This window comes from Macrobrachium nipponense, chromosome 43, assembly GCF_015104395.2.
Source record: "Macrobrachium nipponense isolate FS-2020 chromosome 43, ASM1510439v2, whole genome shotgun sequence".
In the NCBI taxonomy this organism is placed as follows: domain Eukaryota; kingdom Metazoa; phylum Arthropoda; class Malacostraca; order Decapoda; family Palaemonidae; genus Macrobrachium; species Macrobrachium nipponense.
Window position 1 is genome coordinate 21,538,438 of NC_061104.1, and position 24,178 is coordinate 21,562,615.

Genomic DNA, 24,178 nt, shown 5'->3' on the forward strand with positions numbered 1-24,178 from the left:
ATGCTTCTAAACTTCGGTTTTTTTAAACAATTTGTTTTGATGCTTGAAGCTCATTTCATAATGAGCGCATTGACTTGAACTGCATTGCTTGAACTTTCTAAAAATCATTTGATCTTTTTGAGCATCGTGCTCAACTCATGTTTCCATTAGCAAACTGAATAGTAAACGATTTACAGCAGACAAATACTGATTCTTGATACATTTTTATATAATATATATATATATATATATAAATATTATATATATATATATATATATATATATGTGTGTGTATATTATATATATATATATACTAATTTATATATATATATAATATTATTTATATAATTAATAATAATATATATATTATTATAATATATAATAATATATATGTATATATCATGAATTTCTCACACCAGAAGGCCTAGTTCCTGCCCATTTCGAGAACACTTCCTCCCAAGTCATGATGATGCTGAAAAAAAAATCAATAAAAGCTCTTGTCTTTAGGTTGTAAAAAAAACACACTGTTGTATTTTTGAGATGTTGAACAACAACAGAAATGTGGCATCTACATCCATATGATAATACAAAAAAATAAAAAGGTGTCCTTTGGACAAGACCGGGTAGTTTTGTGAGAACAGTTTGACTGATCTTACATTTTAGAGCGAAAGAAAATTAAAACCCACTCACCCCCTCCCCAAGCCCCATAGCTCCCCCTCTCCCCCCTCCCCCCAAAAAAAGAGAGAGTGTGTGTTTGAATCTTACCCGCACATTGTCAAGACATTTTCAAAGCATTGGAATGAGGTTGATGATGAATTTGATGATTTGCCAGTAAAAAAAAATTATAAAAAAAAATTGAGGGAGCATTCCAGCATGTAAAGAGAAAAACATTGCTTCATTTCAGTGTAAGCCAAAAGGACCGTCGAGTGCTTCAGTTCCTTCGTATAAAAGTAATAACGGAACCGGTAGCTTCAGTATAACCCCAGTAAGTAAACCCGATTTGGCCCACGCATCAAAATTTCTTTTTTATTATATCATTATCATATTATTCTTTATTGTTGTTATTGCATTCTGTCAATAGGTTTATCATTCAATTGTTAGTTTATCCATTCATTCATTCATTGGTTTATTTATACATGTCTATTTATATCTGCTGTATACACTGTAACATATAGATCTATAGGCGCCAGTTTGTTTTTTCACTCGGTCAATAACTATGCAGCACATAATAGCAGTACAGTTTTTTTGTCGAAACCCTTTAATTGTTATTAATATTATTATTCTTAGAGTACAGCATTCATATTGATGGTGTGTTTATGTGTAGGCTAATGATATTGTCTATACAGTACTGACGTAGCTTAAACCCTGTAGGTGTATTTTGGTAAATAACTTCAAACGCCATTTTTTATCCCAGTTCACTCTAGAGTTAGCACACTGCGCCCAAAAATTTGCAAACCAAGGTATCAAAGATTGAAGGCTAATTTATCCTTTTATATATATGTATATACTATACGTATATATATCTCGTTAACACAAAAAGGTCTTTGCATTAATAGATTTGGAGAGAAAGAGAGAGAGAGAGAGAGAGAGAGACAGTGTATAACTGGAAAAATAATCTTAACCCTTCTGAATAGGACTTTTTCAACAGTTATTCATATGGAGGATGAAGAGAAAAATCTATAGAGTGCCACATTCTCTGTTAGAAAAGACTTTTTTTATTTTTATGTTTTATTATACTCTGATGCCATCTCCTCCAGATGGATTGGCCTCAGGAAAAGGAATCCTCAGAGGAAGAAGGTAGAGATTCTAAGGTACGCTTTTTTTTCTCTCATTTTTGGTCGTAACGTAACAAAGCTGAATTGTAATGTGGGATACTGAAAGATATTTTTTTCAGAGAAAAAAAACCGGTCTGTCTTTTTCATGTGGAAGTTGAACATGTCTTTTTTTCACGTCTTAATGTCCCTTGTTTTGACTGGGAATAATTTGTTTTGATCATTTTGTCATGGTGTTCCATAATGCTTTTTTTTATCATGATTTTTTTCGGCTTTTGTTTGGACGGTACTGCAGTTTGCCGCTGAACCTTTATGTGTTTTTTCCTCTTTGATATATCCCAGAAACTTGCACCCCAGGTGCAGTAGTAAATGCTGCATAGTTCTGTAGCATTGGTAGACTGTACCATGTTCACAGTACCATTTTCTCATCTCTTGGTTCTTCGGAACTTCCTTATTTTATGTTAATGATTTCGTCAGAATTCTCTCCGTTAACTCCAAAGAGTTCCGTGGTATTTTGAAAAACAATAGACTTATTTAATAATACAGAAACATTAGACTTACCAGTTCCCTGTTTGATCTGACTGGATTTCATTCATGATTTTCTCAGGGTCTGTTCAGAATCTGTTCAGAACTGTCTTTCAGAATCTATTCAGAGCTACCGATTCAGAATCTGTTCAAAGCTATCTATTGACAATTTTTCTGAACTGTGTTGAAAATCTTTCAGAACTATCTCTTGAAAATCTTTCAGAACAATCTATTCAGAACTATCTGCTCAGAATCTATTAAGAACTGTCTTTTGACAATCTTTCAGAACTATCTATTCAGAATTCATTCTCAACTATTTATTCAAAATCTGTTCAGAACCATTCGTATTCTATTGAGAACTATGTATCCAGACTTATCTGTTCAGAATCTGTATTGAAAATTTATTCAGAACTGTCAATCCAGAACTATGCATCTGACTTCTTTCCCCCAGAGTGCTTCTACTGACCTGTCTACATTGTGTGTTTGGCTTTTCTGAACAACCAGACTGTCAATTGCCTGGAACACTAACTGCTACTGTGATTTTTCCACCATTCATTTCATGCAGTCTTTTACTTTTTATTTTTTTCACAACATCCATTATTGGTGTCTGTTCCTGCTGTTTTTGATTCACCTTGAACCAGGTCAATTCTGTAATTCCTTGTCGTGAAACAGCATAGGTGTGACACAGCAGTTCATCTGGAATAAATGAAACTCTTGGATAAAGGGATAAAGGACAGGAGTTTCACAATTTACTGAGTTAGGAATCGTATAATTTCCTTGTCAACAGCTGAGTCAGATATGTACACTTTAATAGGATTCATTCTTAAGTAAGGAATGTAATATGGAACAGATGAAGTTGAAGTAAACCTGCTAGATTGGAACAAACAGGTATAGGATTTTTTTTAATTACATCACGAAGCTCAAAATTGTGGCTGGTATTGTTAATGAATTGCAAACAGTCTTTTATGTATTCAAAATATTTTAACTTTTGTATAGTAACTGATGTTAGTGGCAATTATCCCTTATCACAGTTTACAGTGAAGAATTTTAGCATTTATAGAAAGTTGGGTTAGGCCGGAGAATGCAGACCTGGTATGTTTATAGTAAATGTTAAAAATTACGAAAAAATTTCCGTCAGTTTTCATAAGACGACACCCATCCTGTATTGCCTTGTGTCTGTACTGTACTTATTGCTGCAGATGTCATTGCTAGGTACTAAGGTGTGTGACTAAAACTTCCTCATTAGAGAATAAATGTGGTCGATCATTTCTGGTTGTCCATGCTTCCCCCTTAAATTAGTTCACGTGTAAATACCTGCGCATCAAAACAATTCCAGGTTAAGGTGGCTAGATATCAGTGGTGTTTGGGCTCTGTGGCAGGGAAAACGGAAGAAGTGGAGCTTGTACAGAGTTGCTTCGTGTCTGAGACAAGTCGTCATCTTGACTAGCACTTCTAGTGCACTCTTCTCTAGCCTTTGGTTTCTACACAGTCATTTCTCTTGAGCATTCTTCTTATTCTTCTTGTAATTATGGGTTATAGTCCTAGTATACTCTTTAGCTTTTGTTTTCTGTACAGTCATTTCTCTTGAGCATTCACCTTCTTGTAATCACGGGTTATAATTCATACTTTGTAGATACTCCTTCATAATTCTATGTACAATACACTTGAGAATCTTGGTAGATATTGGTGCAACGTAGTACTATTAAACTGTCCTCTGGTCCTTGTAGTGTTGGAATCATTATTTAGCTTCAGTATATGATTTCTCTAATGTGCTACTTAGATTTAAGAACATATTCCTAGACTAAACTAACAGACTGTCCAGTTTTGTTTTCTTCAAGTTATAATGTCACTTGCTCCTAGTGAAACTGGGTTGCAGTTTGTGTTTTTAATGTGAGTATGAATGCAAGAGCGTTTGTGTTTGTCTGTGTGCAGTTCTCTTCTGTCTGTCCTGTCAAGCATATAACTAGAAAAGGAAAACTTGCTTTTATTTTTTGCCTGTGACTTTTAAGCCATATTGAGCTTACGGCTTCAAATATTTAATTGCTAAGTGAGAGATATTTTTTAATAACCAAGCTGACATTATGATTTTGCAATATACGGCCCCCATGACCTTGAAGCTTACATTTTATTAAGTTGTGAAGCTTACATTAGATTAAGTTAAAGTTGCTTATGTTATTTCATTACTGAAAAGTGTTTTATTTTTTATGCACGTTCCTCAGGGTTGGTGATTCATACTAAGCAAAACAAGGATGAGAAACTTGAGCGTCAGAGGTAACCCAGACGCTGTAATTGTATTGTTTAAATCCTGACTTCATTCATGCCTTATCAACCTTCACCCTGGAGTGTGACATGAACCCAATAATCTATTTATTTGGAATATATTTACATTGCTTACTTTCAAGCATTTATCGATGTATATCATGACAGGGTGACTTCAGCATTACATTAAAAAGATTTATCTGCATACAAAGTGTTTGTGTTTATATATATCAGAGTTCTGTTGGTCAGCCAATAAGATTAATAAAATGGCAGCCATAAAGGCCCTTCTTATTCATAGTAAATGATTTTTGGTCAGTTTTTTATCATAATGCTCCACTTAGTTTCTAAATATGAATTATGAATATAATATTCTGTTGAGGTTTTTCCTTTGAATTAAAGATGCAAGCATGAAAATCCTAATTACAATTATATTTTTGATAAATAAGGTTTATTTTATGCAGGTAATGCTGTGTGTTAATGAAATTGATTAGCAAATCCAAATATTGGTGTTATATACATATAATAAAAAGTTTTCTACACTTTCACTGCTGAAACCAATTATTCCCAGACATGTGGAAAGGTTTACCTTTTTCTGGCAGTTGGTTTTGGGGTGGAAATAAACCACATTAACCTTACCTATTATTTTTTTAAAGTTGCATTACTTTACCTCACTTTATATGATAAACCACTTCTGAAAAAACATAGCTGCTAATCCAAGACCTTTGAGTGACATCACATTCATTCCCTGTTTCCTTAGATCCTTTTACATAATAGATTAAAGGCAGTTTTAAATTTATGGAAATATTCATAAGGAACCAACCAAGAAAGGCTCTTGTTTTACAGAACAAGCTTTTGCTAAGTAGAGGAGAGATTAAGTCAGACAAGGTGAAAGTATGTGATGAAAGACAACGCAAATTTATAAAAGAAGCAATGCTACAACAGATGTTTACAAATTCTAACCTAATCATTTTGAGTCAAGATCTTAGCCCATTCAGGTCAGGCCATAATATTATAGGTATACCATTCCCATAAGCAGGACTAGTACAGTAAGTGTATGTTTTGGTGTGCATGTGTATGTGTATGGGAAAGGCAGCTGATGTAAGTACAAGATATATAATTAGAACATTGAAAAAATAGTAATAATGATGAAAGGAGCAATTAAGAGAGTTTTTTTCTGTTATAACTTGTTGGCCTTATAAACTGATCCATTGAAAATTATAAAATGGCTATAAATGTGGGGAGTAAACAAAATGTAAACAAAGAGGAAAATTATAATGAAGTGTAAAATAAGATAATATCTTTGTGCCTTAGTTTAGTTACCAGAAATGTTTTCATTGGTGATTGGGAACTCTTTTTAGAGTGATTATTCAAACTGGTAGAAAATAAAGCACGTACATTTGTAACTTTGCTCTTTTTGCGAAATCTACTGCTTATATATGTATGAATATTCAGTGTGCTCAGGGGTTAAAGTTGCATTTGTGACACATTGTTTATCAACAGAGGAATATTATTAGGATATTATTATAACAGCTTCTCGTGGCATTGATTGCATAATATGCTTTTGTATAAATCAGGGTTGTCATTCTGTACATTCATCCATGGCGTCTCATGTCTCAAATATAGCTTTGAATATTACTTAAATGTTAGTTGATTTGGCTTGTGAAAGGTGAGTCACTGTGATTTTGAAGATTAATAATCGAGAATGAGGGAGAAGTTTAAACTAAGAGGTCAGTCCACATTGTCCTTTGACAGGTAACTTCAGCATAACTGAGCATTGTCTGCATATTAGGAAAGGATGTACAATTCATGAGAGCCTCAATCACTTTGATGTTATTCTGTGACTTGAGAAGTTCAGTCATTTTAATAAGGCACAGATACAAGTCGAATTATCTGAAACTCGAAATATTCAATTATTCTCCTCAGTCATGCAATATTCACAAAGGCCATCAGACTTTAAGAGAGGGTATCTATCTCAACTTCATTAACTGTCAGATACTTGTTTTTCAGTTTGCTTGCTCATTTTGCCATGTATTCTCATGCCAGCCCTTTGCATTGCAGTTGCCTTTATCAAGAGGAGGAGGAACTGGTGCCAAGCCTCTGACACATGAGCAGCAGGAACTGATCCACACTCTAGTCTACTACCAGGAGGAGTTTGAACAGCCCTCTGAAGCAGACATGAAGAAAATAAAAGTGAGTACCTTGAGCTCTTTGGGTCACTCGTGTGAAGACTGTGAGTGGCTTTGTATCTGTTGTTGACCACCTAAGATCATTTCAGATATCACTTCCACATTGTTGAATGTTAGTAATGTTAGTAATGAGTAATTCCACCTGTCCATTTAGATTAAGATTCAGTTTCCCCAAGACCTGCCAAATCAAATAAAGGGTAGTTTAACCTGGCGATTGAGATTAGTATTTCATTTCCCCAAGGATTGGCTAATTCACCCAGAATGATTGATAAATATTTGTACATTACTGAATATTAGTAATGAATAGTTTAACCTGGCCATTTACATTAAGATTTCAGAACCCCCAAGGCTTGGCAAATTCACCGTGGATAATTGCATTTATTATTTCCATATTATTGAATATTAATTACAAAATAGTTTAGCTCGGCCACTTAGATTAGGATTACAATTTCCCTAAGGCTTGACAAATTCCCAGAACATTGCATTTATTATGTATTTCTACATTAGTACTGAATATTAGTAATAATTTAACCTGTCCATTTAGTTAAGATTTCACTTCCCCCACAGCTTGGCAAATCCACCCAGAATAATTGCAAATATTTCCCCGTTACTGTGCTAAATAGTAGTAATGGATAGGGGTTACCAAAGTGTCTGTTACCAGGTCATGGTGCATACCTTGAAGTTATGATTTTCTTAGTAAAAATGATTGAAATCTTATTAAAAAAAAGATGACAGTCTTCTGGTGTTATCTTTAGAATTTGTTACTTTGTTTTGTATGTATAAGACTAGCATGAAATGTATTTTGGCTTTTTGTTTGCTGTGATATGTTTTTGTTTATAATTGCACTTGTCATGTGTGAATATACTTGATAAAATTCTACTTAATATGGATGAATGGTGCTAGAATTATTAGTTTCTCTTAACTTGAAATGAAAATCTTTTGAATAAGAGTTTTAAATTCCTAAAATTATATTAATCCAGTTTTTTAACAAATCTGGAAGATGGTTTTCTAAACAGTTAAATTCAATCACAGTTTAAACAGGATTTATGTTGTCACAAATTTTGACGGTGTTATAGATTCTGAAAACATGTGGGGACAGTCACATTTCATTTTTGTGAACTAGAGAAGAGTAAATTTACTATTAATGTCCTTGGTAGTGACTCTACATGAAAAAAGGACGTGAGACATCCATCTGAATTTTGTAGTCATCACTTTCATAATTCCAAACCCAAAAAGTAGCTTTATATTACCCCCCCCCCCCCCCCCCCCCCCCACCCCCCCCCCCCCCCCCCCCCCCCCCACAAGAAACCTGTATTACTTTGATGAGTTAATCAAGTACTGTACCCTGATTTGTATTTTGTTTTTCTTGACTTTTGAGTTAAATTTCAAAAACGTATTTCTGTGAACAGCCGTGAATAGTTTCAAGATTACTTTTCACTGCTTTGTAGATCACCTCTTAGATGTAAAAATAAAGGTATTCTTCTTGATGGCTCCAATGTAAGCAGTGGAAGTATATATGGTACAGGAAGTGTGTATGTATATATATATATGTATATATTATATTATATATTATAATATATATATTTATTATATATATATATATATTATTATTATTATATATATATATATATATATATATATATTATATATATATATATATCTATATATATATATATATAATATATACATATATAGAAAATTACAGTTCATATCATCCAGTATCTGCATAGGATTTTTTAATCACTGTAGAATAGTATCATTACAATAATTTTTATTTATCCATGTCCAAAAATAGTGAACAGTTGTAATAGGCTGTTTGTTGTTCCTCGACCATTTTAGACCAAGGATCATGACTGCTCTTATAGCTTATGACTTTTTTGTGAAATCACATTGATCTGAACATTTAACAAAGTACACTAACTGCTTATTTTTTTGTTATTTTGATCCTTAACAACTTTTGTAACATCAGTTTTATAATGAATTTTACTTTTAATGTTGCTTCGTTGATTGATTTCTTAAAAATTCTTGCCCTTTCTTGTGTAAATGGGTACATTCTCTGTACTTGTGCAGGATGTGGTTTTTCTGTTGAAATGGTTAAAAAAATCATTATAATCTAAGCCAATCTTATGAAACTGTCCTGTACTAACACTGCAATCAGACTGCTTCTAACAAACGACGTACTAGGTTGATAAGTATACTTAATTGCAATCTGTAATTTTTGGTGGTTTGGGTACCTTGCATGTACAGTACATTGCTTTTTAACTTTTTGCATGATCTTGTAAGTGCCAAGTAAACTGAAACACTACCAGATGAGATGTGCTTATTATTGTTATTATTATTATTATTATTATTATTATTATTATTATTATTATTATTATTATTATTATTATTATTATTATTGTTATTAGTATTATTATGATTATTAATAAAGCGCAGCTTAAATTGACGCATGAGTCCCATTTGTAGACTTGCATTAGGATTGGCCCAAGAGATTTTGTTCTTGAATGAGAGATAAACATTGGGACAAGACACTGATAAAGAAGTTGGACAGTTATTATATTCATTGACTTATTATGGAGGAAAAGAAAAGAACCCAATCCATGAGACTCGCTCACTGAGTAAGAACCTTCCAAAAGACTTGGTTGCTGTCACCCACATGTCCAGAACCTAATAATTTCAAGTGTTGTTTATAGGTTGATGATGACAGTGAATCCCCTTTAAATGTAAAGCTGATATTGTTATGATGGGAAAGTTTTATGTTGACTTTTGATTGCTGCAATTAAACCATATAAGTACTACGCTATAATCTTAAACAAAACCAGATAAGTCAACATGTAATTACAGTGGCATCTTATTATAGCTTGTTCAGCATTTTAAAAAATTGCTTTGCTAGCTTATTTTGTTGTTCTAGGTATTGCAGTAATACTTATGTTTTCCCAGAATTTCATTGAAATGGATAACTCCAGCATCTATAAAAAAAATGGCCATTCATAGAAAGTAAAAAGAAAAGTTTGTCTTCAGTTTAGTAGAAAGTACATCTTGAAACAAATTAAGTTCAGATCCATACTTTCAAAAGCTTATGATTATGGTTCATCCTCAAGGAAAACACTAAGAGATCCATTTTCATTTTAGGTTAATGGGAGATGCCCAATTTGAACATTTATGTTCAGAGCCAAATACTATTACGTTTAATTTTAAAAGAAACTTATGTTATGAAACAAGGATCATTTAAGAATAGTTAAATGCCCACAGGACTCTTGGTAATTAGAAACTAATGGTGTACTGTCAGTTATGAAAGCAATCATGAAAATAATGAAAGTTTACTTGCTGGTTACAAATTACAACTAAAAATTAAGATTTATTTTTGAAGACAAACTACATTATCTTCGTTTATATTGAGATCTGTCTTAGTATGCAGAGACTCGGTTACCATTTTTAAAGTTCTGTCATTAGTAAAAGTCCTCTTTAAAAAATTCAAATGAATTGTGATGGAAATTGAAAAGTACTTTAAAATATTAACTGACAAATTAGTCCAGAACACAGACAATCTAAAAATGATCTGTCTGTTTGTACAGTGAGAAATTCAAATATAGGAGGTTCCTTTTTCTTTTTCTTTTTTTTTTGCAAAGAATTTAAAACAAACAAGCTTTTTTATGATGAGATTTAAGTAAGCATACTTTTGAAAATTTTAAGATAATGGGCTTACTTAGTGTCTATGCTCAAATCACAGGTCATGAATCGCAATAATAGGAAATCCACTCTCCCTGTTTCAGTATTTACTTGCACTACCCTCAATGACTCAGACTTGTACATACCACTGACTGATTTATTTAACTGAACACACCCACCTTAGTGTTCCCTTACCTCTTGTGAATCATTTTCGGTCCATTTTTCCTCACCAAGTGGCTTTTTCTGTTTCCTTCCTTCAGTTTACCTTCGATGGTGAAGATACAAGTGACTTGAGATTCAAGCACATAACCGAGATGACGATCCTCACAGTTCAGCTCATAGTGGAATTCTCCAAGCAACTTCCAGGCTTCGACACTCTCCAGCGTGAAGATCAGATTACTCTCCTTAAGGTATAATGAGACACCTGTGGAAAATGGTGCTACTTACACCAATAGACTAATTGTTTTTTTTAATTCTTGGGAGATTTCTGGGTTGCAGAAGTATGGCCCTCAGGCGCTTGTATAGGTAGGCCAAGGGGCCTCATGCTTGAGGTGGTAAGCCAACCAGGGGCCCTCAGGCTCTTGAGGAGGTAGGCCAACAAGGACCCAGAAATCTCCATTCCAGAGCACCTGTGGGGCGTTGAGAGCCGTTGTAAGCAACGCAAAAGAAAGTCTTAAACTTGTGATGGTGTGACATAAATTCCATTTTTGTAAGACCTCATCAGTTACTCTTATTTTTAAGAAGGCTACCCAGAACCAGCAAGGTAAAATATTTTACATAACCCCAAGAAGAACTGTCGCAGCCATCCCTGACTTAAGACTTTCTTTTGGATCCTTAAGTTATAAGGAGCAGGTATGATATTCTGTGTATGTCAGTGGCTCTTTGGCTCCTTCTAGGGCAATGATTTAAACGAAGACGACTCGGAAGCGAAGTTCACTCACATCACTGACATGACGATCCTCACAGTGCAGCTGATCGTAGAATTCTCCAAACATCTGCCTGGGTTTGACACACTGCTCAGGGAGGATCAAATAACACTTCTAAAGGTAGTTTAAACTGTAATTTAGGATAGATGCAGTCTAAAAAAGGAAGGTAGGTGCAGAGTTTCACAGTAAAATGCAAGTAGCAGAAAGGTTACACATTTTGTTCATTGGAAATCATAGTATGTGTATGTATGGTCTAGAGGTGTTCAGAGAAAATGTATAAAAGCTACGTAAGCCAAAGACACAATACTGTATCATTATTAAGAAAAGTCATGCTGAAAAGGGTATGATATGCAGTACCATACAGTAAACAGCAATGTGCTAACATTTTCAAGGTTGTAACTGTCAGATTCATATTAATTTAATTTTGCTTTTATTGTTTAGGATTATCAGTTTTGAATTTGTTATATAAAATAATGATTTTTACAAAGCATCAACAAGGAATTTTACTGAAACATTAGACTGAATTTTCATTGATGTCATATCGAAAGATAAGTGTCTGATACATATTATTAATTTTTTTTCTTCTAAAGTTAATCAAAACCAGTTACTAACATGAGAAGGGATCCTTTCATACAACTAGACTGAGGGAGTCATTTTTAGATATACTGAATAGGAGAACGAAAAATGCAGAGAAATTGAACACTTAGTCCACTGCAAAGAATCTTCAATACTACTTACTGTGTGCCCATCAAGCATTATGTAGGCAGGACCTCCATACAAGGAGAATCGAGAGCTGTAACATCTCTGAAAGGCCAAAGCAGAAGAAATAGTTTAGTAAACAATTAGTGAAGAAAATTCTTCTTGAATTACAAAAACCACTGACATAACACAATATAACACCAGTAGCCCAGAATTTAACACAGGGCCATCCTAATAGTAATTTAGGCCCCTGGACAAAAGTTTTCTATTTTTTTAATTAAAAAAATATAGGACCTTCAGCGCAAGTTGTGGAAAAGAATTAGTAAAAAAGCTCACTAAATCTAGAATTAGATAATCAACAAAAACTGTTGAATTTTATGAAAATATGTCAGCATAGGTACCATGAATAACATTACAGGGTCCACAACTTCATCAAGTTCCATATATTTGACTGCTTAAAGTAGTATTTCTTGATTTTACTTGTGTAATAGTCCATAATCCAAAATTATTCTGGATTCTAGAAAACTGTAGAGAAAGACATGCAGAAGTGTAGTCAAAATGTTTTGTTTAGCAAGTAAGTAATGTTCATTGGGCAAGTGGACAAGACTTGACATGAACATAGAGTAGTCTATAGGCAAAAATTCAGAGGAATGAAGGAATGTAGAATACTACTCCTAAATATTACCACTGGCTACAGAGTGGCTAGTATTATATGGAAATGTGTAGATATCAAATTGAGTGCTACAGACCGTCATCATTTGGGATTTATTGAACTAATGGAGGAAAATAAAAACTTAAACTTAAGGAAATTTCAAAACTCCAAAAGCTTGGAAGCTTAATGGCTTCAATCTGAAAAAGCTTGAGGATGTTAAAGTTTCAAGCCTGGAGTGGGTTTAGTTTATCATTGTCCTAAGCTTTAAATTTTTTTATGGAGTCCTCTTTTAAGCCTCTAATGGGCACCTCCTGTTGGTCGTATCATTTTAGAGTTTTAAACTAAATTTAAACTAACAGCCATGGAATTTTCCTCTTGTATTTGGTATTAGGCTACACAGTATTTTTCATTTTTATACAGTTTGTGTAAAAATCATTTCATAACTGCTCCTTCATATTATCAGATAATCCAGAGGTCAGACCACCAGTAATGAAATCTTAAGTAACGAAAGACCCTGTAGAATAACCTAAACTTGAGCATTTTTAAGATATTCCACAGCTGTCAGTAATTGTACAGTTTTTAGCTTAAATTAAACATTCAAATTAGAGACTTATCCAGTAAGGGAGCTCATCTCAGAAATGTAGCAAAGCAAAGAGTCTTTATCATATTTTGGCTGATAGGTAAAAATAAATCTGATAAGTTGCTGTGGTACTATATTGCAATCCTTTGTATTTGAGTATTTCTGCCCATATCACTAACAGTAGCATTGGTTTCTGTATCTGGTTTCAATTTTCTAAAGTAGTACCATTCCTTTGCAGGCATGTTCATCTGAAGTGATGATGCTAAGAGCAGCAAGGCGCTATGATGCGAGCACAGACTCCATAGTGTTCGGTAACAACTATCCCTACACACTGGATTCTTACGAGTCTGCTGGTCTGGGAGAATCAGCTGGAGCCATTTTCCAGTTCTGCCGGAATTTGTGTAAAATGAAGGTGGACAATGCAGAATATGCATTACTGGCTGCAATTGCTATATTCTCCGGTAGGTCGAACTTGTCCAGTTCCTGTGGTCAGTGCAGAGTTGTTGAATAAAGCAAGGTGTAACAGCTAAGTCATACTAAAGTCAGGTGGATGATAGTACTTTCAATTATTGGTGATGAAATAACATTCAATTGTATTTTCTTTTACTGGTATTGAAATAACATTCATTAATGAAAGTATGTATATTGTTATTATATCCAGAGTACTTTTTATGATTAAAATTTCCAGTTTGATGTTTTTGCAAGACTTTGGTCCAAGTCCATGTAAGGTAGTACATATCATGTTTTCATGAGGCTAATTCTTCATTTAAGATAGTACCACGTTGTTATGATAGTACCATATTTTCACTAGACCATTTCTCTTTATAAGATAGTACCACAGTTTCATGATAGTACCATATTTTCATTAGATCAGTTCTCCTTATAAGATAGATAGTACCACATTTTCATGATAGTACCATGTTCTCACGAGACCACTTCTCTCCACAGAACGTCCATCGTTAAAAGAGCCGCATAAAGTGGAGAAGCTCCAGGAGATCTACCTGGAAGCTCTCAAGGCACACGTCGAAAACCGCCGCACCCCGAGATCCTCGGTGGTGTTCGCGAAACTCCTGAACATCCTGACCGACCTGAGAACCCTCGGCAATCTCAACTCCGAGATGTGCTTCTCCCTTACACTCAAGAACAAGAAGCTGCCGCCCTTCTTGGCCGAGATATGGGATATTCACAGTTGCGACCAATACTGAACAGATGACGTGCCCCCGCCACCGCCTCCCAGGTGCCATGAAGGCGAGGAAGGAAGGAGGAAGGTTGTGATGAAGTCGTCGACTGGGTGGGTGGTGGCCGGTGTGTGCCTACAATATGTACCTGCAGGCTGTGAGTGAAACAAACTGATGCTGATGAGGCTGTCAGACAAAAAAAGCAGTTTCATATTTGCTGCACTTTCAGCCATCTGATGATGATGATGATGATGTGTCTGTGTTAGGCCTCTCTCTCTTTTTTTTTTAAACGTGTGACAGTGCCGTGTGTGCATCCTCCCGCCACCAGTGCGATGTCAGATTCATACTAATGCGCTATAGTGTATGATGAAAAAAAAAAGGATTGGGCAGCTATATCAGTGTAGCCTTAGTTAAACAGTGTCCAAGTTGTGTTTCTGATTCATTTTAACGTTGTGTAGCTGCCTGTTGGACGGTTTAGATTCCTCGAGAAACGTTGCGTGAACCTCGACATAGGTCTAGAGAAGAACACTGATGATTAAAGCTACATTGCCTTGTTGCCTATGACGAGAGCGCAAAGCCACTTCATTGGCAGGCAACGAACTCCACGTGCCTTGCTTAACGGTCAAGCTTCTGATGTATTTCCTACAATATTCTCACGGTGCTCTTGAGGGACTGAGGAAGTTAAAAAATAAAAATAAAAAAATAAAGTGAAATTTTAAGGAACAGTGCGATGTCTTCTGATAAATATTTTTATATGACTCCGTACTTGTTATTTAATGAGCTGGTATGCCGTCCTTAAAAATAGTGAACTATTAAACAAAAAAAATGTATGTTACTTATTACTGTGTAATTATCACTGCTATTGAAAGCATAATTATTATTACCAATATCCTTGCCCTTATACATTGAAAGGTTGTGTATACTGTACATCAGTTATTTAGCTGTCCTGTATATGTTAGACGATTATGTGACGGTATAGTCAAGAATGTGAATGGGGTGGCAATATGCCCCGAAGAAATGTGCAATGTAGTGGAATTTTTTTTCTGGGAAGAGATGGAATTTGTTGTAAATGCTGAACATAGAACATCTATGAGACCTAAAACTTAGAAAGATTGCTATTTTCTGTGTTAGATATGAGACTTTTTTTTTTCTCTCAAACATTTATTTTTGTAAGTTTATCTTCTTATAGGAAAAGAATATACAAGAATATATCTGGAATTACAAGCATGAAAGAGCAAGTGTACTGTGTATACATATGTATGCACTACAGTATACATATATACATTTTAAACATATATCAACATAATCAGTTCAAAATTCAGAGGTACAATTTGACATTTGAGGCTTATTTAAGCCCCAGGGGAGATTAAATTCACAAACCTCGCTCTCAGATCTATAGATTACAAGTAAGGCTTCAGCATGTAACTTTCATGCAATATTTTGAGAAAAATTCTAAAGGTAGAGCCTCTGTGAAAACCTGCCAATCAAATCTGTCCTTTCAGGCTTAATTGCTCTAAAATATATATGCAATCTTATATGAACACAATTAAATGTAATATATACAATGTATACTATGTACACAGTATTTGAAATATGTTTAACCATTTTCCTCTGCAAGTACAGTGCTATACTTGCAGTGTGCAATGTTCTATTATGTTGTGCTGCAAACATAGTGCTGTACTTTCATTGTACAGTGTTCTGTGCTGTTGCGCTGCAAGTATAGTGCTAGAGTTTTAGTATGCAATATTAGACCTCTTGATTAAAACATATTATGGGGGAAATACAGGCAGTCCGCTGGTTACACTAGGGGTTCCATTCCACAACGTTGCAAGAACAATCTATAAAAAGGAGAAATAAAATTATGAAAGTCTTACCTTTAATACTATGGTATACTACTGTACAGTATTGTATTTGCATTCTGATGAGATGTGCAACCAAAAACCTCCAAATTTTTACTGTATTGTAGCTGTATGTACTTTTGCTGCTCCGTTGTGGCATAAGACGACGATGTAACCTCGGAACATCCGCTGTAACCAGGAACCAATATTTTTACGAATAAATTTGAAAAGTGACATAAACTTGGACCGACATAACTCGAGTCTGACATAACTTGGGGACTGTCTGTATCAAATTCATAACATTAACACCCCCATTTTTCTGTTGGCAGTATAACATTCACTGACTTTATTCATTTTGTCAAGGACCAGATTAGCACTCAGAGTAGAACAGGTCACTTGAGGTTTGTTTACATCTCCAGATCTCAACCAGTGACCTGCCTGCTGAAACGGTCTCAGAGGTCATCCTTTCCAGACTAGGTGACGAAGGTTGTTGGTCAAGATCATTTTGTGAAAATACGTCCAGTGCAAGTTTTCTGTTGTTTCCTGTTTACAGATAGCAAAACAACTTCACAAAATCAAAACTCTACTAAGTAGATCTTCTGTGTGAGGCATTTACAACTTGTTATCAGTTAAGAGAAGTATCAGTTTCCACGTCCAGGACAATTTACCAATTAGAGTATTTAAATATTGTATCCTTGCTAGATTTGGATGCCGAACCAAACCCTTTCCCCCCTGAAATGCACCTTTTAAGCCCTCTGTAATTGAAGAGATTAAAAAAAAAACAGAGTCTTGTTGGTTCAAAAGTCCATTAGATTACAACAACAGGCTCTATCCTCATAAAAACCCCAATTTTCCTGAATCTCCTTTGAATCCTTACCTTCCCCGACCTACTGACCAAAACCTTAATAAGTTAATGACATTGAAGTGAATTTTTAAAGATAAAAAAACCTTGATTTTGTGTTACGTTTCAGATGCAGTAGGAATTTTTAAATTTACCTGAAAAGTACAACCGATACTTTAGATTAAGATGCAAAAAAAACAAGTTCTTAATATAAGAGAAATGAGTTGGGTGCTGAAACCATTCAAAAAATTTGTCCAGGGTGCTATTAAAATGTTTCCAGAAGGGCTCAGGAACTCTGCCTACAATATTTAACTTGATGAGGTGTTGCTTCCTGTAAGAGAGAGATGAAAAACGTAACAAGAAAGAAAGAAAGAGAAAGTGCAACACATTTCCCATCCAGGTTTCCTGAAGGGGATGTGTGTATGTGTGTATGTTCTACTCTTGTTGTTCCTGCAGGTCTGACAATCTCTCATCGTGTCAAATATTAATTTAGGAGCATAGGTTGTCCTCCTCTTACACTATAATGCTTCAGATTTAGGGATACACGATATGGTCAATCCAATTCGAGATACTGAAAGTCTGAGTCTTGGAGAAAAGACTGAGGACCTTCAAGTGTCTTGGTAATAACTTCGAAGTCCCTGAAACTGGTGAATTACCTCACCCTCGGCTTCTCTCTCTCTCTCTCTCTCTCTCTCTCTCTCTCTCTCTCTCTCTCTCTCAGTGTCGTGTACGCCTCCCCATGATACCTAGTTCACGTCTTGGACAGGTGATGTTGTGTATATCTGTGGTTCTAAAACATCTCATAACAGGATCCTTGTTCAGACTGAAAATTTATATATGAATATATATATATTCTATTTGAATCCAGTGCATTATCTCATGTTATGTTTGTCCAGATTACTGATTGTTTGCTATACAGTTTCAATGTTTTAATATTCTCTGTAAAGCAGGTTTTTTTTTTTTGGTAGGAAAAAAGCCTTTTAAAAAAAAGGAATATGTTGAATGACAAACATGTATTTTGCGCAAGTGTATAAGATGTTCTTAGAGTGAATGTGTGTAATTAGAGAAAAAGATTTCACCATCATCATAGCCTTAAGGTCATCTTCCATAGCTCCTAGCTTTTTTTTCTCATCTTCACATCTTCATTTTTTTTTTTTTTGGTAGCCACGTTCAGCACATAGGAGGGTGTTTAGTCAAAATGTGACGAGTTGGTCAAGGATTATCGAGGCTGAGACAAAAGAAAAGATAATATATATATATAGGTCTTTCTGAAGTAGCATTTTCAATCAAAATGGTTCTGATTTAAGTTACAGATCATAAGTGCAGCTCTCTAAACATTCTTCAGGGGTTTTGTTTCAGAAATGATGGACTCCTGATTTTATGGGGTACGTAGAAAGTGGGCTTATGAATAATTTTGTTTCTTATCCCTCTTGTTTCAAGCCTTCAGAGCTCCTTTGTTGTTATGAGCTAAAGAGTTTTAAGATATCAAAGTTGTTGCAAGCATACAGTTAAGTATTACTGCATTTACAGAATCTTCCAATACACGAGTGACACTCTAATCTTTAATCAGCTGAACACGATATAGGCCAATGTGATGATTTATGTACATACTGTAAAATATACCCGAGGTAGGATCAATATTAGCAGCAGACATTTCAAAATACATTATACCTTGAATGCACAATTTTATTTGCACAATTATTGTCATATTTTAGACGGATGATCCAGCGTTAATGGCCTTATATTGTGTGTGAGTTCATCATCTATGCAAAATTTGATATTTTGAAGCTATTCATTACTTGCCAGTATTTGTTGCAAGTTTCCTCATGATTTGCAAAGAGATTCAACGATGACGTGCTTAGTTTCAGAATGGCACAGCTAGGTTAATCAAATCAGTGGTGATAACTCGCCATTCCCCCCTCCAAAAATCTGCAAGTGCATTAAACATGATACAAATTCTATTTTTATATATACATTGGGGTTCCTACTGATGCACCGTCACAGTCCTCCAAAGTCTCGACCAACTCGTTGCCGTTCTTGATCAATCTGTGGCTGGAAGTCCACCTGGAGAATTTCAAGTACACAGTACAGTATATGCATTCATTTCACTGAAAGAGATTTATAGCTGTATTTTCCTCGTGCGTCTGGAATATATCATCATCTTAATAATATTTTATTTTGTGAGAACAGTCTTATGATAATGTGATCAGATAGCGTTAGTGTTCAATCACCTTTTTGAAAGGCCATAAGAGGTATGTCTTGACTGTCTTCTGACTGGTTGATTTCTATAGCCAATAAGCCAATTAGGTGTCAGTTATACGTCCATGCTCCTCCTCCATCAACCATTGTGAAATTTTTTTTAAATAAGCAACTCATCATTAATTTTGAAGTGGAAGTTTTTATATTCAACTTGAAAAAATAAAATTATCTTGTTTTTGTCAGGCTTTTATTTGCCCTCCTCAGGTAGTCCCAGTCAACTGGTATTGGAACCAGTTCAAAACACATCTGGTACAGTCAGTAGCAGGAAGAGTTAGGTTGTAATACTAGAAAAAGAATTACATTAAGTGTAGAGCAATGTCTAACAAGTGTCAGCTGATTTTTCTCCAAGGAAATTGTGAAACAGCAGTCTGGATTACCACCATTTCCTACGTCAGTAAAGAAGGGAATCTATTATCAAAAGAGCCAAAGGTGAGGAAGATTGTCCTTCTGAATATCCCGCAAAACACACACTTTATAGAGAGAGAAGAGGAGTCCTTCCCCATCGAGATTAACTCTACAACCAGTCTTCGTCTTTCAAGACTTCTGAGAGTGTAGGGCAAAAGATGAACACCCCTTCCTTCCAACAAACCCTATTTGTATGGTGCCGGCAAAAGTGGGTTATGATGAGTCCCAGATAGACACTGGAGTACATCAAGTTCATTCTCAATAGCCATAGATAACCACAATACATGGAAGAATGTTTCTGGTTATTATTCAGTTCATTGCTGAAAATTCCTTTCACATGACAACAAACATGGACAACTTTGCCATGCAGTCTCAATCACTTCCGTGTAAATTACACCATATTCTGGTGTAGACCACAGAAAAGAAGATCTGCCGTGTAAATGAACATATTCAGATAGAGACTATGGAAAAGATGCAAAAAGCTTCCTGCTATCTTGCTGACAAAAATTGAGGGAAAGTGGGTGACATTCAAGGTTAAAAAGTGTGGTTGATGTCAGTAAGTTCACATAACCAAAAAAAACCCTCACACTTGACAGAAGGTCCTTCCGTAAGCTAAGATGGAAAACGATTTACAGCCGAGGAGAAGGCGATCATTGTAGCAGCACAAAAGGGGAAGCATCTACGGAGATGAAAGAGATACAAAAGCAGATAAGCAAGAAGGCAGGAATTATAACCAGGACTGACTTGAACAGAAGAAGAGCAGATTGCCCATTAAAGTGTGACACTAACAGACAGCAAAGGAAAGGTAAGTATGTGCTGTCGCACATTCACCGAAGGACCAATCGACACATGGTCAGAAGTCAAGCCTCCTCCTCTCCACCTACTATTAGTAGGACCTTTGGATAACAGAGAGGATCTGTGAAATTGTCAAAGGACGCCGAAGCAAAAATCGAAACCTAAGAATTAATTTACAAGTTGAAGGATGTAGTTGGCAACTCCCTACAGATCACAGGCAGCGACAAATGGAGATGTCACATATGCTTTTAAGAACTGCTGATTGTTAAAAAAAGAACAGACACTGGCGCTTTAGCTATTCAGCTCTTAATATAGTGAGGAATGGGAGTTTGAGTGGTTGTACAGTAAGATGAAGAGATCCAGAAATAAAGATGAAGAAAAAGGATCTAACAGTAAGAGAGGTTGGATAGAAAGATTGTAAAAAAAGAAGCGGAAATGGAAGTAAAATGAAATGCTAGATAGAAGGTAGATGCGGCCAGGGCCCAAAGGCAAGTTGTAGACACCCTTTAGCAAAGCGTACAGTGCCCCAAGTGAAGTGCACTGACGGCACTCTCCTCCTAGGGGAATACTGTGGACAAAAGCAAAGAAACAGAGAGCTGACAAAGTGAAAAGACCTTTATTATGCTGTATAGAGGTATGAATTTCCAAATTGTATCTGGATCTTTAGTTGTTTTGATATCAGTACTTGGTAAAGAAAGGGCAGGCGATGAACCTGTAAGATACTATTTAAAAAAAAAGGCCAAAATTGGAAAAAATTCCCTTAATGAGAACTTACATTTGGGAAAGGGGGGAAGTATCGTAAAATTGAAACTGCAGATGATGAAGGTCGTGGAATGGATACCTCAAATAGGAGAGCCAAGGAGAATAAAACCACTTACATTTCAGTTTCACGAAGTGTAAAGATCCTAAGGATGGAATGTATACATTGTAAGACAGCCCCAGGAGAACGGAGAAGGGAAGTAGAAGAAGGTTTCGTGACTTTGATGGAAAAGGCATACTGTAGAGTGGTGCACTGGCGTCTGAGAAAAACGCAAGTGCCCGAAAGATAGACAATTGATGATCGAAATTATAAAGAATTCTAAAAACTAGTTGAAATTCTATGACATTACCGGGTTGTTTCACATCAGGAATCAACGCAGAGACCATTTCTACCTGTGACGGTGATAGATAGTCTTAGGAGATTTATAAGATTGGAGCTCTTTCGTGTAGATGCTTCTGTCATTACAGAGAAGACCAGGAAGAACCGCAAAGAAAGAATGCAGGTAAGACGAAAAGGGTAGTGCCCAAGAGAAATGAAAATAAAATTGGAGCGATGGGTACGCTGAAGAAAACAAGGTCACATGAACAACAACTACACAGGAACCCAGTTTTGAATATGTATGGGAAAGGCTAATAAAAAAACAGATAGTACAGAAACAGGGATATTAAATGAGTTGGCGAGGGACGAGCGAATGAATTAATACGAGCGCTGCCGCCACAAGATCTGTCTCTTTTCACTGTGAGACATTCAAGGCTTGTAGAGAGAGAGAGATAAAAGGAAAGGGAAATTTGTTGCACGGGACAAGAACTGACGATGCTGAAGTGGATCGAGACATCTAGAAGATAATAGTAAGGATTAACGGAGAAGAAAGAAAGGGACAGGGTGACGATTGTACTGAAATATGCAAAAGAAAGTAGACCTGAATGTGTTGGTTACGTCACAAAATGAGAGGAGGGAGCCCAAATTCAACTAGTGTGGAAAGAAATCCTGTAAAGGACAGGAGATTGAAAGAAAGGATAAAGAGATGAACCAAAGAAGACTCATTGAATAGGAGCCTCTAGAGGTAATGTATCAGACAAGCTGACCATTACAGTTATTGAAAAGACCGAAAAGGAAATTTAGCCTTCATAACAGAACAGGTACCTTGATAATCCTAAATCAAATAGAAATATAACGAAATATACTATCAAGTAGGTTCTAAGTAAAGATTATAAAGCCTCTCCAACAGCCAATTATTGGAGACCGCTCGGAAGAGAAACAATCCAGGCTGTTGGAGATATAAACAAGATGATTTAGGTAGAAGGTTGGCCAAGGCAGCAACCGCCCATTGAGACACTACCACTGGAGATTTAGAGAAGATATAAATGAAAGGATTTAGGTAGAAGGTTGGCCAAGGCACCAACCGCCCATTGAGACACCAATACTGGAGATTTGGGGGAGGTATAAATAAGAGGATTTAGGTAGAAGGATGGCCAACGCACCAGCCTCCCGTTGAGACACTACCACTGGAGATTGAGGGGAGATATAAATAAGAGGATTTAGGTAGAAGGCTGGCCAAGGCACCAACCACCTGTTGAGACACCAATACTGGAGATTTAAGGGAGATATAAATAAGGTGATTTAGGTAGAAGGTAGGCCAAGGCAGCAACTGCCCTGAGTCACTACTATTGGAGATTTATGGGAGATATAAATAAGGTGATGTACGTAGAAGGTTGGCTATGCACCAACCACCCGTTAAGACACTATCACTGGAGATTGAGGGGAGATATAAAAAAGATGATTTAGGTAGAAGGTTGGCCAAGGCAGCAACCGCCCGTTGAGACACTACCACTGGAGATTTAGGGTGATATAAATGAGAAGATTTAGGTAGAAGGTTGGCCAAGGCACCAACCGCCCGTTGAGACACTACCACTGGAGATTTAGGGTGATATAAATGAGAAGATTTAGGTAGAAGGTTGGCCAAGGCACCAACCGCCCATTGAGACACTACCACTGGAGATTTAGGGGCGATATAAATGAGAGGATTTAGTAGAAGGTTGGCCAAGGCACCAACCGCCCGTTGAGACTCTACCACTGGGGATTTAGGGGAGATATAAATAAGGTGATTTAGGTAGAAGGTTGGCCGAGGCACCAATCACCCGTTGAGATGCTACCTCTGGAGATTTAAGGGAGATATGAATAAGATGATTTAGGTAGAAGGTTGGCCAAGGTATCAACCGCCCATTGAGACACTACCACTAGAGATTTAGGATCCTCCCAGGACCGGCCAGACAGTCTGATGGTGGATTTTTTCTCTAGGCACGGCTCTTTCCCTTTCGCCTTCAGCTACACAGAGTATTCTGGCATATTCTCGACACATCCTCCTCTTTCCCCAGACATCTGACAACACTTTAAGACTTCACTTTCATCGCATTTATTTCCATACATTATTTATAATGGTGAGAAATCTTTTTACATATTTCCACCCGTGCAGCTTCTATTTGAGCTGCTAATGAAGGAATCGTTGGCATATAAGAAACTAGAATATCTCAAAGCCTTCCGAGTCCTGAATGAAAGATAAGGAAAGCTGTGGTTTTCACCATTTTTTTTCTCGCGTAGATATTACTGCACAGAACAGAGGAGCTACTGGGTAGATTATATCATTACCGTGCCTACTCCTTCGCCAATTTCTGATAGTCCTTTTATTTAAAGCCTCAAATTCATCCTTAATGAGCTCAAATTCTCTGTTATTGCTTTCACATGTAGGCCTAATACTCTCCCGAGCCACTTTCTGAATCACATCTTCTGATACCTCCAACTTATCAATTACTTCCTCTCTTTCTTTTGCTCCTTCTTTTGAATTTCAAATGCGAGCA

At 36.0% G+C, this 24,178-nt stretch overlaps 1 protein-coding gene across 1 annotated transcript in view; it reads left to right on the forward strand.

Moving 5' to 3' along the window:
• Positions 1–19,540, forward strand: part of LOC135213556 (ecdysone receptor-like) — a 57,997-nt gene extending 38,457 nt beyond the window's left edge. The window contains exons 5-10 of the mRNA XM_064247523.1: positions 884–964; positions 1,737–1,790; positions 6,594–6,725; positions 10,651–10,800; positions 13,486–13,708; positions 14,196–19,540. Coding sequence (XP_064103593.1) covers positions 884–964; positions 1,737–1,790; positions 6,594–6,725; positions 10,651–10,800; positions 13,486–13,708; positions 14,196–14,452 — 897 coding nt within the window. The 3' untranslated portion in view covers positions 14,453–19,540. The remainder of the gene's footprint in view (positions 1–883; positions 965–1,736; positions 1,791–6,593; positions 6,726–10,650; positions 10,801–13,485; positions 13,709–14,195) is intronic.
• The last annotated feature ends 4,638 nt before the right edge of the window (positions 19,541–24,178 follow it).